This window comes from Bombina bombina, chromosome 1, assembly GCF_027579735.1.
Source record: "Bombina bombina isolate aBomBom1 chromosome 1, aBomBom1.pri, whole genome shotgun sequence".
Taxonomy (NCBI): Eukaryota; Metazoa; Chordata; class Amphibia; order Anura; family Bombinatoridae; genus Bombina; species Bombina bombina.
This window is the reverse complement of record NC_069499.1, coordinates 1,437,261,645-1,437,287,059: the sequence shown is the minus strand read 5'-3', so window position 1 is coordinate 1,437,287,059 and position 25,415 is coordinate 1,437,261,645. Positions and strand designations below refer to the sequence as shown.

The following is a 25,415-nucleotide window of genomic DNA, read 5'->3' as shown; positions in this document are numbered from 1 at the left end:
TGTGTCAGTGATTTTCTGTAAGCTTTCTTGCTTTATGTGAAGGTTCCATGTGGCATCTAGCTTGTTGTGTGTGAAGGTTTCTGGTGACAAATGCATTCTTTGTGATTCTCCATGAGAGTTACATAAATGTGACTTCCTACGTGAGCTGCTATTTCCTAAAGAATGGCTGTTTAGTAGACAAATTTCATCTTCTCCGCCCCCTTTAGACTTACTATTTCACCTGTTATCCTTTGATGAGAATTCACAAATAAAAAGCAAATAAGGGAGCTATGGGTAATCGGCTGCAAATGATAACAATTATTAGCAAGACTGCAGACGTTGGAGATAGCTTTGTGAGAATGTTACCTCATGACTGTTGAGTGAGACAATTTTAAACAACTTTACAGTTTACTTCTATTATCAAATTTGTTGAAAGAGCAGCAATGCACTACTGGTTTCTTACTGAACATATGGGTTAACCAATGATAATCAGTATATATATATATATATATATATGCAGTCACCAATCAGCAGCTAGAACCTAGGTTCTTTGCTGCTCTTGAGCGTTCCTAGATAATCCTTTCACTAAAGAATGACAAGAGAAGGAAGCAAATTAAATAGAACTAAATTAGGAAGTTGTTTAAAATTGTATGTTCTAACTAAATAATGAAAGAAAACATAGGGGTTTCATGTCCCTTTAAAGGTGATTTACGTGGTTGACATTCTTCTATGAGCTTACTCATTGTGTATGTTGGAGAATGGATTGCTATCAGTGATGTCTGGTCTAGTGAGGGCATATCATTTACTAATATAATGATCCTTTTAGCTAAATTCTAAAGCAAATGAACATAAGTATTGAATACGTCTGGTTCTTGTATAAAAACAATTTAAAAAAAACCCAACTTATTACAGCAATGGAAATGACAGAATATTCTTCCCCACTATCGTTAAACTAGCCACTGTTTGCTATTTTGGGCAGTTCTTCATGAAAGGGGCTTTTTGGTATAGTACCACTTTATGAAAATGACTACCTGATGAATGGAGCATGTAGCTGTCCAAAAACTGTGTTATTTTGGGGATGTTGCTGGGCATGGAACTCAAAACTTTCATCATTAAAATGGAGTGTATAGTAAAAAATAAACTTATAAAATGAACACTTATTGAAAGGAACTAGAGCACTCCAGTCTGGCGAGATTATCCACGTAGCATCGTCAGTATTGTGAGGCCCCTCAGGGAATTTTACTAAGATGATAAAATAATGCTCAAAAAACAAAAATTAAAAAAGACTTTGCACAATTTCTCTCCATCCCGGGGAGTTTTTTGATCATTAGGGCCTGAGTTTCAACAAAGGATGCAATTAAAATAATAATAATAAATATCCTATTTTTTATATAAATAATTAAAGTTGAATTCTTACTTTCTTGTACACTTTATTGTGTTAACAGCACTTTTGTATCATTGTGTTCTTGTTTCTGTATTTTTTATGCAATGTGGTGAAGTTTTGTTTGGTGGTTCTCCATGAGATTGGCTTATAGTGTATGTTTTCTTTTACACTGGCTCACTCAATGGGTTTCCTGCGACAGTTAATGTTCTGTATTATTGTGACGTCTCATTGAATTAGTTTGCTTGATATTGCAGTTTTCCGTCAAATTCTAAAAAAGTGTCATGTTAGGTGTGGAAATTGTACATGAGATTGTATTGCTTTTATGGTGGATCTCCATGAGGACAAATGGTTGACAGTGGAATTATTTCCTTGACAGACACTTGCTGAAGGTGAATGTGATGATTCTTAGACAATGGAAGCTTGTTGTATCAGATTGTTCTTCATGAAATGAACTTGCTGGGTGTGGCCACTTAAAGGGATATGGAACCAAAAAGTTTTCCTTCATGATTCAGATAGCACATATGATTTAAAAAAACTTTCCTATTGACTTCTATTATCTAATCTGCTTAGTTCTCTTGGTATCTGTTGCTCAAAAGTAGTTCTATGTAGGCTTAGGAGGTGGGAGCTAGCTGCTGATTGGTGGCTGCACATATTTGTGTCTCTTGTCATTGGCTTACTGATGTCTTCAGCTAGCTCCCAGTAGTGCATTGATGCTACTTCAACAAAGGATACCAAGAGAATGAAGCAAAATTGACAATAGAAGTAAATTGGAAAATTGTTTAAAATGGTATGTTCTATCTGAATCATGAAATTCATTTTTTTGGGCTTCAAGTCCCTTTGACATGAGAATAGCTTGTCCAATGTGATTCAAATTTTAGTAATAATATCTTGGTGTGTGTTGTGCAGAGTAATGTAGTGATTTGACTCTTCATTAGATATGCAAATTAGGATCACCTGTACATTTTCCTTTTTTCATTGTTTTATCTTTTATATTTAGTTCTCTGTGTTTGTTTTTACTCCATTTTGTTTTTAGTTTCAGGGTGTTTTCCCCTCTCTTATTCCATGTTATATAAATTCTACTGCTCTTTCCTTTTTGTTCTTTCTCGTTTGTGATATATTTGCTTTTCCAGAAGATCCCATAACTGTTCTTATACCCTCACAATACTGCCTCAAATTCTTATCCCCCAATAACATTTCTCCTAATTTTCTAATTAATCCTCTAACAGATTATTTTATAATCTCCTCTAACTTCACAAACCGGAACTGTTATTGTAACCCCTCTTACTAATTCTCATAATCACTCCTGGTCAGTCAACTTCTAACGGCTACAATTTCTTCACATCATGGACACGATTCTCTAAAGTTCTCCGGTCTGTCGAGATTCTATAACACTACTACGAAGCACCTCAGCGAATGGTCTAAGGGCAATTATTGCATTAAGAACTATGTATCTTATTCAAGGAGTTCTCTAATACTCTGTATGTGAAGGAGAGACACTTCAATTACTATTTAGTGCTCAATAATCTTCTTCTTTCTCTCCGTACTGAGAATTGGGCCCTATCAATGCGCTTTTTTGGTTTCCTATTAGCTGTTTCAAAAACTATTTCTGTTGTTAATTAAATATCCTCTACATAGAAACTCTTCACTAGACTCATACATCCCCATTTTGTATTGGAAGCATTTTTGCAAAACAAATATATACACAAAAAAGTAACGGATTCAGCACGGGACATTTGGGTTATACATATGTATGAAATATACACCCGCCTTGACACCTTGCACCTGCTCAGAGAGCCAACATTGATGCATATCAGTGGAAATGCATGTTTCTGATTAGGTACAAGCTGTCAGTTGGGTTGCACATGGCATACAGATTTTACAGCTAAATAATATAAATTAAACACTGATGGCTTTTACTAAAATAATATTTCTAGCACATGTATTACAAACAAAATGCTTCTAATCAAAGGTAAAATGCACTAATGCTCAACTCAATGTTTCTGTAATGTTCCTTTAATCTTTTTTTTAACCACTCTCAATAATTTCTCTACTAAGTGCCGCTTTTACCTCTGTCAATAACTGTACTGGTTTACTGTTTTTATGTCATGTTTTCATATTTATTATTCTCCTTTCTATCAATAATTCTTGTAAAACTTGTACAAGACAATATATAATTCTGATCTATAAATAGCCAAAATGCACTAAAAACAACTGAGCTAAAATAATGTTGATATCTTGTACTCTAGGCCTCATGAATATAACTGGCAGCGGGAGAATACAGGACTTCCTTTATCAACCCAAGTCAGAGGAAACACTTTATTGTTCCAAAATTTGAACAAAAGTGACAGCGGCACCTATGTATGCGAAGCTGTGAATGCAATGGGAAAAGTTAGCACCATCTATAAGTTGGACGTTAACGGTAAGAAAAAGCTTTATCATGAACTATATACTAGGTCCAGCAGACTTAATTTAAAAAAGTGTGTATCATGAAAACATCTCCCATCTATTTTGAGTTGTAAGTAATATAACAGATTGCATAATAATGTTATTCAATAGAGATTAGCCTACGCAATCAGTCAGCCATATTGTAAAATATCTGATAAAAAAACATAGTGACTGACTCAGCTAGATTACGAGTTTTCAGCGCTATATGGAAATTAACGACTGCCACAAAAGCAGCGTTATTTCACCTCCCGATAGCGCTGCTATTACAGGTTTTGAAAAAGCAGGCTTGTACGGGCGATATGGTGGCGTTGAGCTCCATACCGCACCCAAATACAAACACTGCTTTGACGTGCTCGTGCACGATTTCCCCATAGACATCAATGGGAAGAGCCGGCAAAAAAAAGCCTAACACCTGTGTTCCTAACACCCTAACATAAAAACCACATCTAAACACCCCTAATCTGCCGCCTCTGACATCGCCGCAACCTACATAATGTTATTAACCCCTAACATCGCCGCCACCTAAATAAAACTATTTTCGCTAAATGCATATTATAACTCAGGTCACATACATGAACCTTCAACATCCATCAGGCCAGCTTTATACCCATCTGATACCTCTTGTCAAATACATATCCCTGCAGCTCCTGTCATGCTAGCATGAAGTCAGTGTGAGGTCCCTGATCAAAAACATGGACCATGCAGCCCCATTTATGAAAATTGTGTGTCAAAGTAAGAACCCAAATCAAAATCAAATACAAAGCCCTAGTACCTCACTTTAACACAAAGGGGCTGATTAACTAAATGTCGGACAGACATGATCCGCTGTAGTGGATCATGTCCGCCCGACATCGCTAAATGCAGACAGCATACGCTGTCTGCATTTATCATTGCACAAGCATTTCTAGTGAAATGCTTGCGCAATGTCGCCCCCTGCAGATTTATGGCCGCTAGCAGGGGGTGTCAATCATCGAATCTGATCGGGATGATTGCTGTGAGGTGGCAGATGAGTTAACTTAAGACCTCTGCTTCTTTACTTAAGTTTCCAGCATAAGCAGCATTGACTGCTTAGTAAATCGGCCCCAAAATGTCAAAGTGAGATCAGATATAATGCATACAGGGAGCTTGAATCTTACTGTGTGAAAGTTATATGTCCAAATGAGACTTCAGATAAAAATAAATTCATTAAAAAAAAACACATTAGTTGCCCCCTCATTCCAGGCAAAATTGGAATCTAAATGGATGTATTTCAGTTTTGAATAGAATTATTGTAATATACTTGTATTTATACATGTAGCAGAAATGTATTTAAAGGGACACGAACCCAATTTTTTTCTTTCATGAATTAGATAGAGCAGGCAATTTTAAGCAACTTTCTAATTTACTCCTATTATCAATTTTTCTTCGTTCTCTTTATTTGAAAAAGAAGGCATCTAAACTTTTTTTGGGGTTCAGAACTCTGGACAGCAGTTTTTGATTGGTGGATGAATTTATCCACCAATCTGCAAGGACAACCTAGGTTGTTCACCAAAAATGGGCCGGCATCTAAACTTACATTCTTGCATTTCAAATAAAGATACCAAGAGAATGAAGAAAAATGGATAATAGGAGTAAATTAGAAAGTTGCTTAAAATGTCATGCTCTATCTGAATCACGAAAGAAAAAATTTGGGTTCAGTGTCCCTTTAAGTATGCACTGTTCACCAGCATTTTAAACACAGCTCTTGCTCAGAGAGCCTAAGCCCTGGTAATGACTCAATGTGTTAATTGCTGACATGACACAAACCCCACTGGCTCTCTGAACAGCTACATTCATTAAATTGCTGGTACACTTAGAATCTCTAGCTATGCTTCACATGCACATGCAGAGAAAAAATGTTTACAGTGATAACTTTTACTAGAAGCATTTTTCCCAATACATATGTATTTTAAATATGTTTCTATTCAAAGATGTAAATCCTCTATGTGCACTTAAATTTTGACCGGAATGTCCCTTTGAAGGCCTTGGTGCGCTTGGGCCTGCTACTAGAGATGAGTGAATGTGTTGAAAGTGGAATTCGTTTGGTAGAATGAAAAGTCCTGTCAACATTCGTTTTGGACAATCAAATATGGATAAGAATGAAAATTCATATAAATTCGGTAATCGAATGTTACTTTTGCTTTCAAATGTTCATCATTGAATCGAATATCCACATTCAAAATTTAGAATGTAACATTCGATTTAACAAATACTATTGAGAAGTTCAATAGTTCAAGGGACACTAAACCCAAAACATTTCTTTCATGATTCAGATAGAAAATACAATTTTAAACAACATTCCTATTTAGTTCCATTATCTAAGTTGCTTAATTCTTTAGAAATCCTTTGCTGAAGAAATAGCAATGCACAGAGGTGAGCCAATCACACGAGGAATCTATGTGCAGCCACCAATCAACAGCTACTAAGCCTATCTAGATATGCTTTTCAGCAAAGGATATCAAGAGAATGAAGCAAAATAGAAAGTTGTTTAAAATTGCATACTCTTTCTAAACCATGAAATACAAAATTTGGGTTTCATGTCCCTTTAATGTAGGACATTTAGTAAATTGATACATAATAGATATAAATATATCAATTTGAATGTTTCAATTTCGAATATTCCATAATTCTAATATTAAATATAAAGAAAGCATCAGAAATACTATAACATTAAACAAATGTTAGAATGTTTTGCAAACATTTAAAATTCTAAACAAATGAATGAATGTGTTACAATTTGTTTAATTTTTCGAATGCTGCAAAACATTCGCCCATCCCTACCTGCTACACCGATTTTATTTAAAGCAATCAAAATATTTCATTCTCAAAATGACAACAACATGCAATTCTATTATGAGCAAAGCTGTATCATGTCAGCATTCAAAGCATCTCAGTAAAACTAGTGAATATAAAGATCATAAACAAATAAATCACATTATAAAAATAACATAACAAATTCTATGGGGCCGATTTAACACGTGTCTGACGGACATGATCCGCTGTAGCGATCATGTCCACCAGACATCGATAAATGCCGACAGTGTGCGCTGTCAGCATTTATCATTGCACAAGCAGTTCTGGTGAAATGCTCGTGCAATGCTGCCCCCCTGCAGATTCACAGGGGGTGTCAATCAACCCGATCGTATGAGATCAGGCGGATTGATGTCCGCCGCCTTAGAGGAGGCGTACGAGTTAAGGATCAGCGGTCTTAAGACCACTGCTTCTTAACTCCTGTTTCCGGCGAGTCTAAAGGCTCGCGCGGAAACAATGGTATACAGCCCTATTCGGGTCGTGATAAATCGGCCCCTGTGTGTTCACTGTAAATCAGGTTAGAGGAATCATATAACTAAAACTTAATTCTATTTAATTCTGTGTGAATAATGTGATCTAAGAGATGGCTAAAAAGGGCAACGCAGTGATGTCCCATCTGGCACTGTAAGGGGTTAAATGAATTAAAATAACAATAGAAAGCGACAGGATAAAAAACATGTAGCAACAGATCCCAAACAATTGTCTAATCCCTGGTTGCTTCTGCTGCACTGTCTTATCACAGGTACAAGGTCGGAGCTTCTGCATTGTGCCATGCTCTATTCCCAGGCTATGCTTTATCTCTGTGCCAGCTTCTCCTCTTTATTTATCTCTCTCTCCTCCTCTAGCCTCGCTATGTTCTCTTGCTGATTCCATCAGCTCCTTTCTTCTTACCCATCTCTTTAAATCCCGTGCTTGCCTGCAAAAGGTAACAAGCTTTAACTCACGCACTCCTGCGTGTATTCATTTTCTTGGCCTAAAACTAATAAACGAAAAAGCTTTGATAGTATTATTGTGTCAAGTAAAGGTCATAGAACAAAACATTGCTCCAGTCACTATACACATTTTGTAGCAATACATTGCAGTCGTTCTGGCAATTACAGAGCCCCCAGCTGATCAGCATATTGCAGTTTTTTTGGATTTAGAAATTTTGCCCCACTGTCCATCTGGCAGATTTCTCTTTCCTAGCTTGAGATTTGTTTAGGGATAGTAAACACCAAAAATGTTATTGTTTAAAAAGATAAATATTCCCTTAATTTACCATTCCCCAGTTTTGCATAACCAACACTGTTATAGAAATATATTTTTACCTCTGTAATTACCTTGTATCTAAGCTTCTGCAGACTGCCTCCTTATCTCAGATCTTTTAACAGACTTGCATTTTAGGCAATTAGTGCTGACTCTTAAATAACTTCATGTGTCTGAGCACAATGTTATCTACATTAAACACATGAACTAACGCCCTCTGTGAGAAACTGTCAAATGCATTTAGATAAGTGACAGACTTCAAGGGATTATAAATTAGCATATGAACCTACCTATGTTTAGCTTTCAACTAATAATAACAAGATAACAAAGCAAATTTGATTATAAAAGTAAATTAGAAAGTTGTTTTAAATGGCATGCCTTATCTGAATCATTAAAGTTTAATTTAGACTTTACTATCCCTTTAAATAGCTATACAGGGCTCTGGTTGTGAAGGATAGACATGTACTTTACAATACAGTGCTAAAAAAATCATTCAAAGATTTTGTGTGATTTCTCTATACTGACAAGTTTCTGATCATTTCCCAAGTCTCCCAGTACTGGAAGGTTTTGGACAAATGCTAGAAGACAGGCAATTGAGGTGCTAAAATACATAAAACATTCAAGATTTGAAAGTCCATGTTTAGACAAAAAATGTATTCTAGCGGAGATTGGATCTATTTTAGCATGTTTGTCAAGTGATCTATTGTATGTGCTAAAAGAAAGTTTAGTTTGCACATTTTCCTCACCTAATGTTTTTGTGCTGAATTACAACTTACTTGCGGCCAGATTACAAGTTTTGCGGTAAGAAGGGTGTGGTACTAACTTGCACGTTATTGTCACCACTCACTTACCTACAGCGCTGGTATTACAGGTTTTTATAAACCTGACGTTAGTAGGCAAGAAGGGAGTGTAGAGCAAACTTGTGCTCCATACCGCACTCCAATACCAGCACTGCTTAAGTCAGCAGTGAGCTGGTTATATGTGCTTGTGCACAATTTCCCCATAGACATCAATGGGGAGAGCCGGCTGAGAAAAAGTCAAACACCTGTAATAAAGATCCGTAACACAGCCCCATTGATTCCTATGGGGAAACAAAAGTTATGTTTACACCTAACACCCTAATATGAACCCAGAGTCTAAACACCCCTAATCTTACACTTATTAACAAGTGTATCCTGAATCATGGAGTTTTCAGCCATTAAGTTCTAAACAGTAAGATTGTCTAGAACAGCCGAAATGTCGACTTTGTTATGTTGTGAAATACATAAATAAAAAGAAATGGTTTTTTTTGTGAGTGCCCTCCCACTTCTTCCACTATATATATATATATATATATATATATATATATATATATATATATATATATATATATACATACACAGTATATATATATTATATATGTGTATATATATATATATATATATATAACTATACCTGTATATCTATTCTTTTAGATATATAAGTATAGATATCTATTTGACATTAAAATTATATATATATATATATATATATATATAAATATTTACTAATATAAAGTACATTATTTTCTATGTGAAGAACATAGGAATGTAAAATATGTGTAACGTGCGTCTTGGTTTGAGATTTAGGTATAACGCAGCTGGGTTAGTGAACATGAAGAATTGATAACTTCAATGCAAATTCTTTAAATATTTAAAAATATTAATAATTATTTACAAAAATAGAAATACTGTAAAAAATAGATATATTATTATTATATGGATTATTTAGAATATTCTATAATATGTAAAATAATTTTTAATAATTTAGGAACGTGCATTGAAGGTAGCATTTCTTCATGGGTGCTAATCCGAGCTAACCTAAATTTCGAACCCCAATGCGCGTTACACATATTTTACATTCCTATGTTCTTCACATAGAAAATAATGTACTTTATATTAGTAAATATATATTTCTATATATCTGATAATGTTAATATTAAATAAATATCTATATCTAGAGTAGTCAATATATAGGTATATACTGTACTTGTAGAGGTTGATAGGTGTTAGATTTTTTATTCTGCACTCACCATTGACTTCTATGGGGAGAAGTTAACGTAGTTGCAATATTTGGTTTGCTCGCACACAAACTTTTCACTTTCAATTCGTAATACGTGCACTACCTGATGTGCGCAAAAAGTCTCCACGCCTAGCAAAGTCTACGTTCAAGCAGGACCGCTAACTATTGCTCCACTTGTAATCTAGCCCATAGTGTGAGCACACCACCCAGATAATTTTACTGACTACCTGGCTAAAAATTAAACCAAAAGTAGTTACTATTACTTTTTCAATTTATGTTAAATTGTGCAATTAATTTTTGCTTTGGATAGCTTAAGTATAATTTATAAATAACACAAAAACTATTACACTTTATAATACCACCATAATACTGTTGTGTTTTAATCAATTCCCTCCAATATCTCTCTTTTACCTCTATTAGTGCAAATTTTTAATGATAAATAATCTAACCACCTATGTGTATTTCTTCTATTTATCTTGCAAACCGATGGTGCATTCTAAAAAAGAAATGTTAAATACACATCTACAATTCTCTTTTTCACTTATGTACACATCAATCTTCTTCTCATGTTACACAAACGTTGTTTGCACTTGTTAAATATTAAATTATAAACATTAACATCAAACACCAAAATCTAATTATAAAAATGCACATTAAACCAAAAAGGAGTTATCATTTAAGTCAAAAAGTCTTAATACAATATTCTGAGTGAACGAATAGTCAACTTAATTTTATGAAGATTAATGCAGTTCTATTCTGAACATACATATTGAGGTTTTGAGTGAAATGGCTTGACTGATTGTCGCTAAAGCACTTTGTACGTAAAGTTTTAGCTTAAAAATACATAAACCCATCTGTCTTATATTTTGATGTGTTTCATTTAAAAGTATGGTATTTTTTTCCATTTGTTAAAACACACTAATTTTTATCAAGTGTTAAAATCAGTTCTCATTTTCCTTAATTCACTTTATTCTAATGTTGCCTGTTAATTATCATTCTTTCTCATTATCTCTTTTAAACTAATTATATTGCCATCATTAGCCAAACAAAGCATCAAAGAAAGGGAAACTGTATAAACAATGTCCATGGTTACGTATCAATTTAAAGGCTCATAGTAAGAAGCCTAAAAGAAATCCTAAAAATAATTGTTCTAAAACTGAGATATCAAGTGTTAGGGACAGATTCTGATAAGATTAGAGATTACTACATAATTTCAAAATAAGAGATATAAATACATTTCCTGTTAATGACAACGTTTGAAAGTATAATGATATTGGCAGTTCCAGAAGGAGACCTATGGGTAGGAAGCAAAATCTGGATAATTGAATGTAACCAATTACTTTCACTGCACTCCAGTAGAGAACAGGTATCTGCTTGGTAATAGTGCACAGTCACAGATCTCCAAATTCATAGAAGAGCGGTAGCCAGGTAGGCAAATCCAGAAACAAAAAGAGAGTCATATATGCGGAAGCAGTAAGAAAAGAATGTCGCAATCTGGTGTATAACCATTCAGGCGACGGACGCTCAGGGCAATGGTAGGGAGTTGTAGACACTGAACCTTGACCCGGGAATCAGGATCCTGGATCTTAATTGTTGAGATTCTGTAATTCATTATTGCAGAGAGCGACTGCAGCATTCAAGAACATGAAACAACACATCTATGGAAAGATCAACATATTCAGATTGCATAGAAAACATCTAGTACTGAGTATCAGGGTACATGACTGCAGACTTGATTAACACAGCAATAGATCCTGGTAACTGAGATATGCTGCAGGATACAGAGTACAACATATGGGTGTAGCAGATAGCTGTAGATAACAGTAATAGTAAACTGGTAATTTAGTAAAGGAAGAATACAGAGCACTCCAGGGGTAAAAATAAAATTTAATTTTTATTCGTGGTATTAAAAAACAAACATCTTGGTGCAGGCAAGTATAGGCAGTGAACCCCTATGGTAATTTAGGTATGTTGCATATTACATAGTATATGATATAGCTGTGGCATAAGACTGGATTAATACATCAGGAAACAAAAGTGAATACAGCTGGGTACTTGCAGTCAGAAGAACACAGGCCGAGGTCATCAGGCAGGAAAAGAATAACTTGAAATATACAAGGAAAGTGCACGTTGGAACAGACATAGGGGTAGATTTAACAAATGTATATTAGCGAATCATTTCCACTCGACATCGCTAGAACATTTCTAGTGGAATGATTGTGCAATGCCACCCCCTGCACGCTGGCGGCCAATCGGCCACTAGCATGGGTTATCAATCATCCTGATCATATCATTTTGGGATGATCTCAATCAGCTACCTAAAAGGTGGTGGACAGGTTAAGGAGCAGCGGTCTTTTGGCTGCTGCTTCTATACTTCCGTTTCAGGTGAGCCTGAAACAATGGGACTCCGAAGAAGCAACCGATGCTTCATAAATGGAGCCCCTAAACTGAAAGGAGAACATTTACAAAACTACAGGGAGTGCAGAATTATTAGGCAAATTAGTATTTTGACCACATCATCCTCTTTATGCATGTTGTCTTACTCCAAGCTGTATAGGCTCGAAAGCCTACTACCAATTAAGCATATTAGGTGATGTGCATCTCTGTAATGAGAAGGGGTGTGGTCTAATGACATCAACACCCTATATCAGGTGTGCATAATTATTAGGCAACTTCCTTTCCTTTGGCAAAATGGGTCAAAAGAAGGACTTGATAGGCTCAGAAAAGTCAAAAATAGTGAGATATCTTGCAGAGGGATGCAGCACTCTTAAAATGGCAAAGCTTCTGAAGCGTGATCATCAAACAATCAAGCGTTTCATTCAAAATAGTCAACAGGGTTGCAAGAAGCGTGTGGAAAAACCAAGGCGCAAAATAACTGCCCATGAACTGAGAAAAGTCAAGCGTGCAGCTGCCAAGATGCCACTTGCCACCAGTTTGGCCATATTTCAGATCTGCAACATCACTGGAGTGCCCAAAAGCACATGGTGTGCAATACTCAGAGACATGGCCAAGGTAAGAAAGGCTGAAAGACGACCACCACTGAACAAGACACACAAGCTGAAACGTCAAGACTGGGCCAAGAAATATCTCAAGACTGATTTTTCTAAGGTTTTATGGACTGATGAAATGAGAGTGAGTCTTGATGGGCCAGATGGATGGGCCCGTGGCTGGATTGGTAAAGGGCAGAGAGCTCCAGTCTGACTCAGACGCCAGCAAGGTGGAGGTGGAGTACTGGTTTGGGCTGGTATCATCAAAGATTAGCTTGTGGGGCCTTTTCGGGTTGAGGATGGAGTCGAGCTCAACTCCCAGTCCTACTGCCAGTTTCTGGAAGACACCTTCTTCAAGCAGTGGTACAGGAAGAAGTCTGCATCCTTCAAGAAAAACATGATTTTCATGCAGGACAATGCTCCATCACACGCGTCCAAGTACTCCACAGCGTGGCTGGCAAGAAAGGGTATAAAAGAAGAAAATCTAATGACATGGCCTCCTTGTTCACCTGATCTGAACCTCATTGAGAACCTGTGGTCCATCATCAAATGTGAGATTTACAAGGAGGGAAAACAGTACACCTCTCTGAACAGTGTCTGGGAGGCTGTGGTTGCTGCTGCACGCAATGTTGATGGTGAACAGATCAAAACACTGACAGAATCCATGGATGGCAGGCTTTTGAGTGTCCTTGCAAAGAAAGGTGGCTATATTGGTCACTGATTTGTTTTTGTTTTGTTTTTGAATGTCAGAAATGTATATTTGTGAATGTTGAGATGTTATATTGGTTTCACTGGTAAAAATAAATAATTGAAATGGGTATATATTTGTTTTTTGTTAAGTTGCCTAATAATTATGCACAGTAATAGTCACCTGCACACACAGATATCCCCCTAAAATAGCTATAACTAAAAACAAACTAAAAACTACTTCCAAAACTATTCAGCTTTGATATTAATGAGTTTTTTGGGTTCATTGAGAACATGGTTGTTGTTCAATAATAAAATTAATCCTCAAAAATACAACTTGCCTAATAATTCTGCACTCCCTGTAGAATTGAATAAAAGTTAGACTGCTGACAACATTTGTTTTTTGTATTCATCAATGTCTGGCTAGGGACATGTTTATGGGATCAATCCCCTCTAAGACAAAATTCAATCAATGAAGTGAGGGGAGAAAGTGGAGACAAATTTACCTTGCAGAGATAGGTATGATACACTGATTCTTCCTTTTTTTTGTTTAGAATTTATCTGGCACATACACGTTCTGCACATAGACTTTATATTTAGTGATAGCTATCAATCTTCTATGCTGATGGCTGGATTTTTCTTTAAGCATAGATTCTTATCTTAGATTACAATCCTGTCACATTTTTTTTGACTGAGCTGGTAAAAACCCATAGCACCCATAGCAGCATTAATAGCATATCACAAGCCTATACAATTCTAGTACAAATAAAAACATACTGGCAGCCGCATACCAGCATTTCACAATTCCTTGTCAGTAACCTCTATGGAAGTTACAAAAACCATTTGTCAACTACATTACAAAAATTGTTGCAGCTAATAGCAAGCTGTGGATTTGCAGCCAGTTGTCCTTTTTAATTGCAGCACCTCAGACCTAAAGTAAAACCTAGTTGAAACAACATATAACATTTGATAGTGTAGACTTGACAGTGCAACCAGTAAGTTCTTTAACAATCACAAAAACGGCACATCTTTTGTTTTGTTTTTATTATATGTTGAAATGGTTGAAAATGTATTTCTCTTGTCCAAATTCCATATAGCTGAATGTTCTAATAAAATCTGCCTGTTGAGAGTCTTTACTTCAATTATTTAGATTTAGGCACCATTTACTGAAGTTAGTTTGATGTATGTTACTTTTAGACGCTAAATTTGGATCAATAATCTTTTAAAACCCTTTGCTTTTTATGGATTTATTTGTCCTTTTTTTGCCAGGGTTCCCCAGGATTGGGTCAATTGAACTTTCACTACTAGATAGTAGATAGGGGTGCATGAAATAAACTCATTGTTTCACCATATTTATAAAGATTATTTCATGTTATGGTAACTTTGTTTTGTTGAAAAACTACAGCTGATGCTGAAATATAACTCAATACAAAATTCACCAAGTTACAGGTGCAGTTTTGGAGCCCTTATGGAGCTGGCACTTTCGTGTTAGACCGCTGCATCCTAACTAGTGATGTCACGAACCTAAAAATTTGGGTTCGCGAACGGAGAACTCAAACTTCCACAAAATTTCGCGAACCGCCATAGACTTCAATAGGCATGCGAATTTTAAAACCCCCAGGGACTCTTTCTGACCACAATAGTGATGGAAAAGTTGTTTCAAGGGCACTAACACCTGGACTGTGGCATGCTGGAGGGGGATCCATGGCAAAACTCCCATGGAAAATTACATAGTTGATGCAGAGTTTGGTTTTAATCCATAAAGGGCATAAATCAACTAACATTCCTAAATTGTTTGGAATAACGTACTTTAAAACATCAGGTATGATGTTGTATCGATCAGGTAGTGTAAGGGTTACGTGTAAGGGTTACGCCCGCTTCACAGTGCGCAGTGTAGGTGATATACCTGCCCTGGCCATGCTTTGCAGATCAGGTATCAGTGGTCAGATGGACCCTTGCCCCAACACTGTGTGCCAGATTTGCCATTATAGCAGACTTATATGGCTTTGGCGTTGCTTTTTGGTAATTAGAAGGCTGCTAAATGCCACTGCGCACCACGTGTGTTTTATGCCCAGCAGTGAAGGGGTTAATTAGGGAGCATGTAGGCAGCTTGTAGAGTTAATTTTAGCTTAAGTGTAGTGTAGTAGACAACCCAAAGTATTGATCTAGGCCCATTTTGGTATATTTCATGCCACCATTTCACCGCCAAATGCAATCAAATTTAAAAAAAAACTTAATTTTTTTTCGCAATTTTAGGTTTCTCACTGAAATTATTTACAAACAGCTTGTGCAATTATGAAACAAATGGTTGTAAATGCTTCTCTGAGATCCCCTTTGTTCAGAAATAGCAGACATATATGACTTTGGCGTTGCTTTCTGGTAATTAGAAGGCCGCTAAATGCTGCTGCGCATCACACGTGTATTATGGCTAGCAGTGAAGGGGTTAATTAGGTAGTTTGTAGGGAGCTTGCAGAGTTAATTTTAGCTTTAGTGTAGATATCAGCCTCCCACCTGACACATCAGACCCCCTGATCTCCCAAACAGCTCCCTTCCCTCCCCCACCCCACAATTGTCCCCGCCATCTTAAGTACTGGCAGAAAGTCTGCCAGTACTAAAATAAAAGGTTTTTAAATGTTTTTAAATGTTTTTAAAAAAAAAAAAAAAAAAGCAGACTGATGTTCTAGCCCTAAAAAGGGCTTTTCAGGGTGCTGTCCTTACAGCAGAGATCAGATGAGTCCTTAGCTTAGCTATCGATTTCCCTATTAAATCAGCAGCAGCTACACTGTCCCTCACACTGTCCCTCTCACTAAGAATGCAGCTTCCAAATGAATCTAAAATGGATGCTGTCCAGGAGGTGGGAGGGTCTGGGAGGGAGGGTCTGCTGCTGATTGGCTGTAATGTGTATTCTGACTGTGAGGTACAGGGTCAAAGTTTACTCAATGATGACGAATAGGGGGCGGATCGAACATCGCATATGTTCGCCTGCCGAGGCGAACGCGAACATGCTATGTTCGCCGGGAACTATTCGCCGGCGAACAATTTGCGACATCACTAATCCTAACCTCTCTACCACCTCAAAGGTGGCAAAGTAAAATCAGTTGCTTGTCCGGGAAGGTTAAAAGGCTCTTGCAAGATTGGTTGCAGGAGAGGAGCTGCACAAGAATTTGCTTCTTAAAGGGACAGTCTAGGCCAAAATAAACTTTCATGATTCAGATAGAGCATGTAATTTTAAACAATTTTCCAATTTACTTTTATCACCAATTTTGCTTTGTTCTCTTGGTATTCTTAGTTGAAAGCTTAACCTAGGAGGTTCATATGCTAATTTCTTAGACCTTGAAGCCCACCTCTTTCAGATTGCATTTTAACAGTTTTTCACCACTAGAGGTTGTTAGTTCACATATTTCATATAGATAACACTGTGCTTGTGCACGTGAAGTAATCTGGGAGCAGGCACTGATTGGCTAGACTGCAAGTCTGTCAAAAGAACTGAAAAAAGGGGCAGTTTGCAGAGGCTTAGATACAAGATAATCACAGAGGTTAAAAGTATATTAATATAACTGTGTTGGTTATGCAAAACTGGGGAATGGGTAATAAAGGGATTATCTATCTTTTAAAACAATAAAAATTCTGGTGTAGACTGTCCCTTTAAATAACAAATAAAAGCAGGTGAAAGGGTTCCTTAACTGGGAACCATTTCAACCTGTGGCATATTAAAGGGATAGTAAACACCAAAAATGTTATTGTTTAAAAAGATAGACAATCCCTTTATTTACCGTTCCCCAGCTTTGCATAATCAACACTGTTATAGAAATATACTTCTTACCTCTGTAATTATGTTGTATCTAAACTTCTGCTGACTGCCTTCTTATCTCAGATTTTTTGACAGACTTGCATTTCAAGAAATTAGTGCTGACTCTTAAATAACTTCACCTGCATGAGCACAGTGTTATCTATATGAAACACATGAACTAACGCCTTCTAGCTGTGAAAAACTGTCAAATGCATTCAGCTGAGAGGCGGCCTTCAAGGACTTAGAATTTAACATATGAGCCTAACTAGATTTAGCTTTCAACTCAGAATAACTAGAGAACAAAGCAAATTTGATGATAAAAGTAAATTAGAAAGTTGTTTAAAATTGCATGCCCTTTTTTAATCCTTAAGACTTTACTGTACCTTTAAATGGACACCAATGAGATAAAGGTCAAAATTAGTATATTATTATCCAATTCTAACTGATGGTTTAAACTGTTTTTATTGCTTTCCAAGCAATAAGAGAAAACCGAAGATCAATTTAAAAATAAAAGAGAAAAAAAGAGTTAACCACTAAAAAATGTTAAAAACGACAAGAAACTTTGTTATCAAAGAATTCTTGAAAAGACTTTTACATGGGTTTTTTTCATACCTTCAGGAAAGTTAATTTATGCTGCAAAGTCAGTGAAGATATAGAACCTTTCATTTTTGCAGTAGAATGTTTCTTTAATCCGTATTTTTATTCCTGGTGGCAGCTCTATTTAATTGCCCAAAAATTCTACATTTTGAGAACAGAACGTTTTTTTTATTCTAAACACATTCCATGGTCGGGAAAATAGTAATTTACACAACTTATCAATGTAATTAAATTCAGTGCCTGTGAAGTATAAATTTTCAGGTAGAGGCTTCTACTGTTTTTTTAATTTTTTTTTTTTTTAAAAGAGTCAATTGTATTTGGATCTATTTATTTCAGATGTTATCTGGTAATTACTAGTGTGTCCAAGTATCCGTTTTAAGTAATTATATAGTCACCATTAACTAAACAGAATGTTATGTGGTTAGGATGTTTTGCTTTGTACCTAATGGCTCGCAGTCAGAAGGGCAAATAAAATAAAATGTTAATCTTGTTTTTTAATGATGTATTCTATTTCCTAATAAAAATATGATTGTCACAGATACCAGGCTGCAAGGGTTAAACCACTACCCCCTATAACCTTCCCCTGTTGTTATCTAGTCTAGGTGTGAAGTGTTTTTCTGTTAATTGTGTGTCATTCATTGTCCTTTTGTAAGTCAGGATGTGATTAGAATCTGTTTAACTAACCATTGTCTGATGTTTGTCTCATTGTATAATATTTGTTTCTATTTGTGTAGTAACTACCACCCTTGTGTTGGAAATGTCTAAAAGCTGTGTTTTCTGTGCAATAAACCCCTACCCCCTATAACCTCACCCCTGTTGTTATCTAGTCTAGGTGTAAAGTGTCTTTCTGTTATTGTGTGAGTCATTCATTGTCCTTTTGTAAGTCAAGATGTGATTAGTATCTGTTTAACTAACCATTGTCTGATGTTTGTCTCATTGTATAATATTTGTTTCTATTTGTGTAGTAACTACCCCCATGTGTTGGAAATATATAAAAGCTGTGTTTTCTGTGCAATAAAGCAGTTCTTATTTCACCTGAATGCTAGTCTGTCTAGTCATTTAGGTGGGCTCCTGCTAGAATCCCCTTCCTGGGCTACATAGCCGTTTGTTCCAGACAGCGGAAGGACCAGTTTGGCGGAGCTACCCATTCGGGGTAGCCAGGGTATCCGTCACATTGGCTGGCAGCGGTGGGATCTGCTTCTTCCACACGTTTCCTGCTGACAGAGGAGAAGTGCTACAGTAACCGGTAACCATGGAGGCCGAGTTCCGATGGAGAATGACAGAGGTGCTGGCCCCACTGTACGGTCCTGGTTCTGCACAGAACGAGAGGGAAGAGAGGAACTTTTTCCGTCAGCGACTCTGGAGGAAGGCTCTCCAACAGGAGCGGGACTGTTTTGGAAATGTCCTCCCCACTGATACGGAAAGGTACTGACTCCAGCTAGATTTGCGAATGCCTTTCCTGGGAGAGCAGCCCAGAGAGGAACAGCTGATTGCCTTACATGGACTGGTCCAGACAGAGATGGTGCTGAAGGATGGCTACCGAGCCCTCCAGTGGTATGCTATGCATGTACGGTCATGGCTGGAGGAGGTCTACCCAACTTTGGCTTTGGCGGCCCTGGATTACTATTTGAAGAGATGCTAAAGGACCCCAACTTTGGGGAAAAGACTGATGAAAGACTGGCTGAAATTTGCAGATACCGAGAGAGACTGTTGGATCTTTTGGGAGTGCCTTGGCTTGAAGCTGATCTGAATTTTATGATTGTCCAGGAATGGGAACTGGAAGTGGCATATGCAGAGCTGCTGGTTCCTGATCAGCAATCTGGCTCCGAGCTTATGGTCTTGGACCAGGGGGCCACCCTAGCAGAAGCGCTGGCAACCGGGCAGAGAGCCACCAGCCTCTGTCCAGCACCTGCAACAGCTCCAGGAAACCAGGGAGAGGAGGAAGTCATCCTCCCTCCCCTTACAGAGAACCCCTTGCAGGGAGAGATGGATGTCAATAACCCTCCCCAGCAGCAGAACCCCTTCCCGGGAGAGGAGACAGTCGGTCTCTCTCCCCAGCGGCAGAGCCAGGAGCAGGGAGAGGAGACAGTTGGTCTCTCTCCCCAGTGGCAGAGCCATCCCCTGGGAGCAGAGGTAGTCGTCCTCCCTCCCCGTAAACAGAACCCCTTCCTGGGAGAGGAGACAGTCGGTCTCTCTCCCCAGCAGCAGAGCCATCCCCTGGGAGCAGAGGTAGTTGTCCTCCCTCCCCGTAAACAGAACCCCTTCCTGGGAGAGGAGACAGTCAGTCTCTCCCCAGCAGCAGAGCCAGGAGCTGGGAGAGGAAACAGTCTGTCTCTCTCCCCAGTGGCAGAGCCGGGAGCCGGGGAGAGGAAACAGTCGGTCTCTCTCCCCAGCTGCAGAGCCATCCCCTGGGAGCAGAGGTAGTTTTCCTCCCTCCCCGTAAACAGAACCCCTTCCTGGGAGAGGAGACAGTCGGTCTCTCTCCCCAGCGGCAGAGCCAGGAGCCAGGAGAGGAGACAGTCAGTCTCTCTCCCCAGGGGCAGAACCATCCCCTGGGAGCAGAGGTAGTTGTCCTCCCTCCCCATAAGCAGAACCCCTTTCTGGGAGAGGAGACAGTCGGTCTCTCTCCCCAGCAGCAGATCCATCCTTCGGGAGCGGAGGTAGTCATCCTCCCTCCTCTTACAGCAAAGCCCTTGCAGGGAGAGACGGGTATCGATATCTCTCCCCAGCGGCAGCACAGTTTCCCATGGAACGGAGGTAGCAGACCTCCCTCCCCAGCGGTAGATCTCCTTCTCGGGAGAAGAGACAGACAGACTCTTCCCTCAGTAGCTTGGCAGGGTCTCTACCCTTTTCTTGTCCTGGAGTATTTCTCACAGGGGGCAGGCGTTGCATTGGGCAAGGAGGATAAAAGTGTATACAGTTGGTGCCACATGTTTGGGCACCCGAGCTTTACCTGCCCCACCAAGGAGCAACCTCCCCCTCTGGTCTGGGGTGGAAATACAGCTGGGAAACCGGCACTAGCTTTGTTTGTGGGTGGGTCACAGAGTTTCACAGAGAGAGGCAGTGTGGCCTCTCCCAGCAACCGAGAAGTGGAGGGCCACCGTCAGACAGCCCCAGGCCGACCCATTAAGGGTCTAGCTGGGTCTGCCAAACTGGAGGGGGGAGATGTCAAGGATACCAGGCTGCAAGGGTTAAACCCCTACTCCCTATAACCTTCGCCCTGTTGTTATCTAGTCTAGGTATGAAGTGTTTTTCTGTTAATTGTGTGAGTCATCCATTGTCCTTTTTTAAGTCAGGATGTGATTAGAATCTGTTTAACTAACCATTGTCTGATGTTTGTCTCATTGTATAATATTTGTTTCTATTTGTGTGGTAACTACCCCCATATGTTGGAAATGTCTAAAAGCTGTGTTTTCTGTGCAATAAACCCCTACCCCTATAACCTCACCCCTGTTGTTATCTAGTCTAGGTGTAAAGTGTCTTTCTGTTATTGTGTGAGTCATTCATTGTCCTTTTGTAAGTCAGGATGTGATTAGCATCTGTTTAACTAACCATTGTCTGATGTTTGTCTCATTGTATAATATTTGTTTCTATGTGTGTAGTAACTACCCCCATGTGTTGGAAACATATAAAAGCTGTGTTTTCTGTGCAATAAAGCAGTTCTTATTTCACCTGAATGCTAGTCTGTCTAGTCATTAAGGTGGGCTCCTGCTAGAATCCCCTTCCTGGGCTACATAGCCATTTGTTCCAGACAGCGGAAGGACCCATTTGGCGGAGCTACCCAGTCTGGGTAGCCGGGGTATCCGTCACAATAATAAATGTTGTTTATTATAGCTTTATGCTTTTAGAGAACTTTATTCCTAGTAGAGACTGACCAGGCATTTTATTCATGCTTAGACAGCTGAGAGATCTGTCCAAGAAATTAGAACAATTTGTGAAATGAAAAATAAAAACACAATTTATGCTTACCTGATAAATTTATTTCTTTTGTGGTCTATCCAGTCCACGGATCATCCATTACTTGTGGGATATTCTCACTCCCAACAGGAAGTTGCAAGAGGACCCACAGCAAAGCTGCTATACAGATCCTCCCCTTCCTACCATATCCAGTCATTCGACCAAAAACAAGCAGAGAAAGGAGAAACCATAGGGTGCAGTGGTGACTGTAGTTTAAATTTAAAAATACCTGCCTTAAAATGACAGGGTGGGCCGTGGACTGGATACACCACAAGAGAAATAAATTTATCAGGTAAGCATACATTGTGTTTTCTCTTGTAAGGTGTATCCAGTCCACGGATCATCCATTACTTGTGGGATACCAATATCAAAGCTAAAGTACACGGATGAAGGGAGGGACAAGGCAGGTACTTAAACGGAAGGTACCACTGCCTGTAAAACCTTTCTCCCAAAAATAGCCTCCGAAGAAGCAAAAGTATCAAATTTGTAAAATTTTGAAAAGGTATGAAGCGAAGACCAAGTCGCCGCCTTGCAAATCTGTTCAACAGAAGCCTCATTTTTAAAGGCCCAAGTGGAAGCCACAGCTCTAGTGGAATGAGCTGTAATCCTTTCAGGAGGCTGCTGTCCAGCAGTCTCATAGGCTAAGCGTATTATGCTTCTTAGCCAAAAAGAAAGAGAGGTTGCCGAAGCCTTTTGACCTCTCCTCTGTCCAGAGTAGACAACAAACAAAGAAGATGTTTGACGAAAATCTTTAGTAGCTTGTAAGTAAAACTTTAAAGCACGAACCACGTCCAGATTATGTAATAGACGTTCCTTCTTCGAAGAAGGATTAGGACACAAGGATGGAACAACAATCTCTTGATTGATATTCTTGTTAGATACCACCTTAGGTAAAAACCCAGGTTTGGTACGCAGGACTACCTTATCAGAATGAAAAATCAGATAAGGAGAATCACATTGTAAGGCAGATACCTCGGAGATTCTACGAGCCGAGGAAATAGCTACCAAAAAAAGAACTTTCCAAGATAAAAGTTTGATATCTATGGAATGAAGAGGTTCAAATGGAAGTCCTTGAAGAACCTTAAGAACCAAATTTAAGCTCCATGGTGGAGCAACAGGTTTAAACACAGGCTTGATTCTGACTAAAGCCTGACAAAAAGCCTGAACGTCTGGAACATCTGCCAGACGCTTGTGTAAAAGAATAGGCAGAGCAGAAATCTGTCCCTTTAAGGAACTAGCTGACAAACCTTTTTCCAAGCCTTCTTGGAGAAAAGATAATATCCTAGGAATCCTGACCTTACTCCATGAGTAACCCTTGGATTCACACCAGTAAAGATATTTACGCCATATTTTATGGTAAATTTTCCTGGTGACAGGCTTTTGTGCCTGTATTAAGGTATCAATGACTGACTCGGAGAAGTCACGCTTTGATAAAATCAAGCGTTCAATCTCCATGCAGTCAGTTTCAGAGAAATTAGATTTGGATGGAGGAAAGGAGACTGAAGTAGAAGGTCCTGTCTCAGGGGCAGAGTCCATGGTGGAAAGGATGACATGTCCACTAGGTCTGCATACCAGGTCCTGCATGGCCATGCAGGCGCTATTAAAATCACTGATGCTCTCTCCTGTTTGATCTTGGCAATCAGTCGAGGGAGCAGAGGAAACGGTGGAAACACATAAGCCAGGTTGAAAGACCAGGGCGCTGCTAGAGCATCTATTAGCGTCGCCTTGGGATCCCTGGACCTGGATCCGTAACAAGGAAGCTTGGCGTTCTGTCGAGATGCCATGAGATCCAGTTCTGGTTTGCCCCAGCGATGAATCACTTGTGCAAACACCTCCGGATGGAGTTCCCACTCCCCCGGATGAAAAGTCTGTCGACTAAGAAAATCCACCTCCCAGTTCTCTACACCTGGGATATGGTAAGCTGATAGATGGCAGGAGTGAAACTCCGCCCAGCAAATTATCTTTGAGACTTCTAACATCGCTTGGGAACTTCTTGTTCCCCCTTGATGGTTGATGTAAGCCACAGTCGTGATGTTGTCCGACTGAAATCTGATGTACCTCAGAGTTGCTAACTGAAGCCAAGCCTGAAGAGCATTGAATATCGCTCTTAGTTCCAGAATATTTATTGGAAGGAGAGACTCCTCCTGAGTCCACGATCCCTGAGCCTTTAGGGAGTTCCAGACTGCACCCCAACCTAGAAGGCTGGCATCTGTTACAATTGTCCAATCTGGCCTGCGAAAGGTCATACCTTTGGACAGATGGACCCGAGATAGCCACCAGAGCAGAGAATCCCTGGTCTCTTGGTCCAGAGTCAGTTGAGGGGACAAATCTGTGTAATCCCCGTTCCACTGACTGAGCATGCATAGTTGCAGCGGTCTGAGATGTAAGCGTGCAAACGGCAGTATGTCCATTGTCGCTACCATTAAGCTGATTACTTCCATACACTGAGTCACCGAAGGGTGCGGAATGGAATGAAGAACCCGGCAGGAATTTAGAAGTTTTGATAACCTGGACTCCATCAGGTAAATTTTCATTTCTACAGAATCTATCAGAGTCCCTAGAAAGGAAACTCTCGTGAGTGGGGATAGAGAACTCTTTTCCTCATTCACTTTCCACCCATGCGACCTCAGAAATGCCAGTACTACGTCCGTATGAGACTTGGCAATTTGGAAGTTTGACACCTGTATCAGGATGTCATCTAAATAAGGTGCTACTGCTATGCCCCGCGGCCTTAGGACTGCTAGAAGCGACCCTAGAACCTTTGTAAAAATTCTTGGGGCTGTAGCTAATCCAAAGGGAAGAGCTACAAACTGGTAATGCCTGTCTAGAAAGGCAAACCTGAGAAACCGATGATGATCTTTGTATATCGGAATGTGAAGGTAAGCATCCTTTAGATCCACTGTAGTCATATATTGACCCTCCTGGATCATAGGCAGGATGGTACGGATAGTTTCCATCTTGAATGATGGAACCCTGAGGAATTTGTTTAAGATCTTTAGATCCAAAATTGGTCTGAATGTTCCCTCTTTTTTGGGAACCACAAGCAAATTTGAGTAAAAACCCTGTCCTTGTTCCTCTTTTGGAACTGGATGGATCACTCCCATAACTAGGAGGTCTTGTACACAGAGTAAGAATGCCTCTCTCTTTATCTGGTTTGCAGATAATTGTGAAAGGTGAAATCTCCCTTTTGGGGGAGAAGCTTTGAAGTCCAGAAGATATCCCTGGGATATAATTTCCAACGCCCAGGGATCCTGAACATCTCTTGCCCACGCCTGGGCGAAGAGTGAAAGTCTGCCCCCCACTAGATCCGTTACCGGATAGGGGGCCGACCCTTCATGCTGTCTTGGAGGCAGCAGCAGGTTTTTTAGCCTGCTTACCTTTGTTCCAGGTCTGGTTTGGCTTCCAGACCGCTTTGGATTGAGCAACAGTTCCCTCTTGTCTTGTATTAGAGGAGTTTGATGCCGCACCTGCCTTG

General features: G+C 39.1%; 1 protein-coding gene across 3 annotated transcripts in view; it reads left to right on the top strand.

The window, feature by feature from the left end:
* CADM3 (cell adhesion molecule 3) overlaps positions 1-25,415 on the top strand; it is a 465,173-nt gene that overhangs the window by 400,060 nt on the left and 39,698 nt on the right. For all 3 annotated transcript variants that reach the window (XM_053705518.1, XM_053705514.1, XM_053705521.1), the window contains one exon: positions 3,610-3,782. In XM_053705518.1, coding sequence (XP_053561493.1) covers positions 3,610-3,782 — 173 coding nt within the window. The remainder of the gene's footprint in view (positions 1-3,609; positions 3,783-25,415) is intronic.